Raw genomic sequence first — 5,702 nt, 5'->3', positions numbered from 1 at the left:
CATAACCATACAGGCAATGGTCGGGTCTTCACAGAGTTAAATATATTCCTGCTTCAGAGACTTACTCAATAGTTTATTCAACTGGAGTGATTCAGCACGCAGGCCAGGCGACACACAGATAGGATTGAGCAATATTCACAGTCAATATCTTTCTAGGCTCGAGACAAACTCTTTCAACTATATCTCTGAGCTGATCAAAAATTCCCCTCACAATAAAATCGCTCCATTCATTTTACAGGCAGCTGCATATTACTGTGATAAGATGGGCTTTGAGCCTTTGGCCTACAAAGGTTTGGAGACTGGCAGCCGAGAGATAGTGTCCCATGTCATCAAACAGGACAAGGTACGCAACTAAACATCACATGCTCATTTTGAAATAAACACTCACAAATACTTGAATAATATGTCCAGATTTAAAACGAACCAATCAGCAATAACAAACACTCCCTCTCAACTCACAGATAGTGTTTGCATTTGAAACTGCCCTGAATCCAGGAAATGAAGGCAAGTTTCCGTTATAAGAAAAAGATTTTTGGTACTTTTGAAATACGAAATGCTACCTTGTTATGGTAAGCTAGTATTTCAATGGGTTTTTTGTGATCTTCCCTCAGAAATGGGAGAACACTTGATGAAGCATGGCGACGGGGTGAAAGACATTGCTTTCCAAGTGGAAGACTGTGACTTCTTGGTCAAGGTAACAATGAGTGGGGGGACTTTGTGCGACTGTGATTTAATGATGGATGTGTGCATAGATGTGCTGTCTCACTTACACGTGATATGCATATTCACATAGGAAGGTCAGACAGGAGGTTGGCTAAACTCTGCTATCAGTTTACTGCAGAGATTTTACCTTTGACATGGCGCAGAGATCAACAACACAGCCTCCTCCGACTGAATGAAATCATCATCTCAGACTTGGATGCTTTGCACAGGAAGGTGTTCTATTGTCAGCCACTGGAGGGCTTCCAGGAGCCACTGAAAGCACCTTGAGAAGCAGTATGTTTCATGTGACTGTTTCTCCTCACTTATTCCCAATATCAATTGATTGACAGAAAGCTAAGGACCGAGGGGGTGTGATCGTCAAAGAACCCTGGGTGGAGCAGGACAGCCATGGGAGAGTCAAATACGCTGTGGTTCAAACGGTGGGTCAAGAACGACAGGCACACCTTTTAAAGATAAATGCACACATATGTAAGACGGCAAATGAAGAACTGTTGTCTCACTTTGTCCCCAGTATGGAGATACAACACATACACTCATCGAGTACCTTGGAGCCTACAAGGGCCTGTTTCTACCAGGTTACAAAGAGCCCCTGTTCAGTGATCCCCTGCTACCCAAACTGTAAGTGTTTTTAGGATAAGATGTAACAAAACGTAACATAACACCATGCCATAACAAATGTTCACCCCCTTGATTTTCTGTACATTGTGCTTCAAAATTAGCCCAGCATACATTTATTTGGCACTTTTGGTGTCACATCTGAGCAAATTATTCTTTTGTATCAAAGTGAAAATTCTTATTATAACATTTTGTGTTTAAAAATGAAATTCCAAAAGGCATCCACTTTTTATTCACTTAACTCATTAAGGTGTGTCAATGGAAAATAACTCTCTCAACATTTCATGATATTCATACTTCATCTTTAGGTTATTGTGGGTCTATAGTGAAACACTGAATATATTTTGTCCACAAAATTGTACCTTTCTTGCTAGGAAGTGTTAGTGCAGGTTTCTTAGATACATTTCAGTGGGATTTTCTGTTCTACACTGAAATTTGCTATAGACTGCTGCAGCACAGTGTCACTTATGATGCCATTTGAATGCATTTCCTGGGAATTTTAAAGAAACTAAACTATAGTAATAACTAAAAAAGTCATCCATCTAGATAAAAAAGGATGCACAGTTCTATTTTACCTGAATTCAAGGGAAAACTGGATGGAAAAACCCCATGAAAAGTTTCTTTAACTGTCATTCCACTTTGATAGAAAAGAGGGCTGTGCCAAGATTTTGCACAGACAATTCTTTGCCATGTACTTTGAACAAATGTTGTAGCACAGTGAAATTGTTCAAACAGTCAAGGAGGATGAGTGCTACACTTAAAGCCTTTTGGAAAACTACTCATGCGAGTCTTGTCTTTGTAGTCCACCAGCAGGTCTGAGCTTCATTGATCACATTGTGGGAAACCAGCCAGATGACCAAATGGTGCCTGTGTCAGACTGGTAAGAGCCTTGATGCAGCACATGTACACACATGACTGGCACTGTGCACCCATGGGGCAAAAGGACAAGTAAACACTCCTCATACGGTCACTCTCCTGTTGCAGGGTGAAATCCAATGAGGCACTGCATACGTTCAAAAGCTGGTGTTTTAGTAATATGTAAAAAAATAAAAAAAAAAAAAATTAAAAAAAAATTGATTTTTGTGCAGCATTATTACTATGCATGTTATTCTAATGTGTATTTGTGAGGACGATAGATGCCTCACAATACAAGTCAATTTTATATATTCTGAATTCTGAATAGAAAAAAAATCCTATATGTGTGATTGCTAGGTGCATTTGTTCTGCAAAGAGCAGTGAGCAAGTAAAAAGGTATATATCAGATTGTTCCAACTAAGGTATAGCCTTTGTTCAATGAGCTTATCACAAGTTTTTCCTCTTATCTGTTTGCTGATTCCAGGTATCAGAAGTGTTTGCTGTTCCATCGATTCTGGTCAATAGATGACAAGCAGATCCACACGCAGTACAGTTCACTGAGGTCCATAGTGGTAACAAACTATGAGGAGACCATCAAGATGCCCATCAATGAACCTGCGCCGGGCAAAAAGAAGTCACAAATCCAGGTCTGAGCTTTTGTACAGCCTCCCCTCAGTCTCATATTTGGTTCAAATAAGCTCCAGTTGCCTCCAACAACAAGAGAAATCCTCATTTAATTCACTAGGGATGACCATATAAGAGAGTTGACTTTATTTAATCATGGGTTTTGCTCTCACCACTCAAATCTTCCTATATACAGTGTCAACAGCTATAATAATAATGCTAATAATAATAATCTTTATTTGTGGAACATTTTTCAAAACCCATGTTACAAAGTGCTTTACAAAGGTAGCAATAAATAAATAAATAAATAAATACAAATAAAAATATAAATCAAAAGAAAACAATTGTAAACTCATCAGGTTTTAAAATAATGATAATATATAAAAAAGTTCAATATTAAATAAATTCAATATTAATTTACAGTGGTGGAGCGATATGTTTTTTTTTTTTTTTTTTTTTTTTAGGCTGATACCAATATAAAAATATCTTCCTGCTCAAAATGGCCCCAGTACCAAAAGTAATATTCATAGCAATAAGCACATTTATAAGGAAATGCAAACAAAATAGGTTAAGACTTGCCAGACTTAAGAGATTTTTTTCTTCTTTTTTTGTAAACAATAGTCCGTTATTTTTACTTGATTCTATGTGACACACAGAACAAAAGGTCACACAATTCACTACTAGCCAAATATCAAAATACCATATATATAAGTAAAAATAATATTTGACTGATGGTGATATTCCTTTCTAAAGACTAATTAAACCCCAATGTCAAATCTTTGTGAAACTTAACTTCTAACTGTGGAAAAGTAGGTTGCCTGGAGTTTGGCGATGATGTCACCACCTGTTGTTCTCTGTGGGTGCTGACTTCACCTGCCACCAAAGACCAGGCACACTACTTCTCACCGTCAGAGGTCAGGCTTCACAAGGATTTGGGTTTGGGGTTTTGTTACTCTTTAAAGCTGATATCACTGGTATTGATAGTCAGCCAATATACCAGCCTGTTCTTACAAAATGAATAAGATTTTTTTTTTTTTTGATGATGGCCAAATGATGGCCTGTGGCCTACAGTAGGACTGCTATGGGCACTGTGACCGGAAAATAATTTTAGACCCCTGTTGTATAGTACTGTCTCAGTGTATTTTATGTCATGCATCTCCCTCTGCATAGGAATATGTGGACTACAACGGGGGTCCAGGTGTTCAGCACATCGCCCTCAACACGTCAAACATCATTCAGTCTGTGAGTCACCCGTCCTCTCATTATCTCCAGATTGCCTTGGGAATACAAGTTAATCAACAGACTTCACTTAAAACTGGAGGTCCTGTCAGTTTTCTTTGCACGGCCTCTTTAAATCTGCAAGTAAAGACAGGTTTTAAGATGCTGCTTTTTTTCTGTTTTTGTCTTAAAACAGATAGTCAACCTGCGTGCCCGAGGGATGGAGTTCCTCTCAGCGCCTGACACGTACTATGACACCCTGCGGGAGAAACTCAAAACCGCCAAGATCAAGGTGAAGGAGGACCTCAACCGTTTACAGGTATGGAGGCATTATTTCACCACTGCTGAAACTTGGATTCAGTCGTTTTTGCTGAGTACCAAAATATCAAAGTGTTTTTTTTTTTTCTTTCCTTGGTGTGTAGGAGTTGAAAATCTTGGTGGATTTTGATGACAAGGGCTACCTCCTCCAAATCTTCACCAAACCTGTGCAGGACAGACCAACCCTTTTCTTGGAGGTCATTCAGAGGAACAACCACTTTGTAAGTACTGTAAAGCAGTCAGGCAGACTATTGGTAATATCTGAATATAGGTAAAACATGAGAAATCCAGAATATTTAAGCCTGTATGAAATTGCTGTGTTCATTACAGTACCGCAATAATGAAATTTCTGGTAAAGTCTATAGTCCTTTCCCAGCCAGGACAGAGCAACCTTAACACCTGTTTAAGGCTCCCGCCCAATGTGAAGACTACAACAGTAGCTCACTTGTAAAAACCCAGTAAATCTATCACACATACAGATTAAAAGGTTCACTGCTTTACAGCAAAGGGGATCTTTGGATTAGGTTGCACCCTGTGGCACTTAATTTATAACACCACGGCCCCACTCTGCCTGTCAGAACAGGCTCCCCTTGTCATTCTCCGGCATTTCACTGAGTCTAGTGATGTGGATACGGCATATGAAAGTAAGAAACCGAATCTGAACCACACCAAAGAACCTCCAGGAGCAACCACCAACACTTGATCTGTTGATTATCTATAAAAATATTTACACAGTTAATTTGGGAGCTTGTCGTGAGTGTGGTGGAGTGGATGTTTGAACCTAAAACCCTCGTGAGAATATTTATCTGCCGTTTGTGATCCAACATCAAAGTCAGTTAACTCCCCGAACGGTGTCTGTGAGAAGATCCCCAGAGCCATAACGAGCGACACAGAAGAAGGTAGATCTTTGGGTAATTAGCCATCTGCGCCTGTCTTCTCTCTCTCCAGGGCTTTGGGCAGGAAACTTCAAGTCTCTGTTTGAGGCCATTGAGAAGGACCAGGACGCCAGGGGCAACCTCACTGTGCTGACACCCGAAGGACAGCCCAAAGCCTTCTACTGATCCCCCAGAGTTGCACCACACCACACTTTGACAGAGATTATTATATAGAGCTTAATGTTTAATGAGGCAACCACCAACCCCGCTAAACCATATCATATACATATAAACATATCATTACAGGTCTTTATGTGACAAGTGTTATCAGATGCCATGCATTAAGGCAGTATGGCTAAATAAATAAAGTCACGCTCACACAGTTCAGCATCTGTGTTTGGGAAAAGTGGAGTTGCAAGAGGTTAACATGGTTTCTTATTTCTTTTTCTTTTTTTTTTTTAATGCATGACACAG

General features: G+C 39.5%; 1 protein-coding gene across 1 annotated transcript; it reads left to right on the top strand.

Moving 5' to 3' along the window:
* Nucleotides 1-247: 247 nt before the first annotated feature.
* Nucleotides 248-5,429, top strand: hpda (4-hydroxyphenylpyruvate dioxygenase a). Its single transcript, XM_030069122.1, has 11 exons — nucleotides 248-343; nucleotides 462-504; nucleotides 612-694; nucleotides 1,053-1,142; nucleotides 1,235-1,341; nucleotides 2,141-2,218; nucleotides 2,678-2,840; nucleotides 3,988-4,059; nucleotides 4,232-4,354; nucleotides 4,458-4,572; nucleotides 5,299-5,429. The coding sequence occupies exons 1-11, from the start codon at nucleotides 263-265 to the stop codon at nucleotides 5,412-5,414; spliced, it is 1,071 nt and encodes a 356-aa protein (XP_029924982.1). The 5' UTR covers nucleotides 248-262; the 3' UTR covers nucleotides 5,415-5,429.
* The last annotated feature ends 273 nt before the right edge of the window (nucleotides 5,430-5,702 follow it).

This window comes from Myripristis murdjan, chromosome 14 (genome assembly GCF_902150065.1).
Source record: "Myripristis murdjan chromosome 14, fMyrMur1.1, whole genome shotgun sequence".
NCBI classification, from domain to species: domain Eukaryota; kingdom Metazoa; phylum Chordata; class Actinopteri; order Holocentriformes; family Holocentridae; genus Myripristis; species Myripristis murdjan.
Note: the sequence above shows the minus strand (reverse complement) of the source record. Positions and strands in the feature narration are given on the sequence as shown.

What these genes read in the sequence shown, in the direction of transcription:
- hpda (XM_030069122.1), top strand. Translation starts at nt 263, where the DNA reads ATGGGCTTTGAGCCTTTGGCCTACAAAGGTTTGGAGACTGGCAGCCGA. An exon ending in AATACGCTGTGGTTCAAACG is followed by an intron (nt 1,143 to 1,234) that starts GTGGGTCAAGAA and finishes CTTTGTCCCCAG; the next exon opens with TATGGAGATACAACACATAC. An exon ending in CATTCAGAGGAACAACCACT is followed by an intron (nt 4,573 to 5,298) that starts TTGTAAGTACTG and finishes CTTCTCTCTCTC; the next exon opens with CAGGGCTTTGGGCAGGAAAC.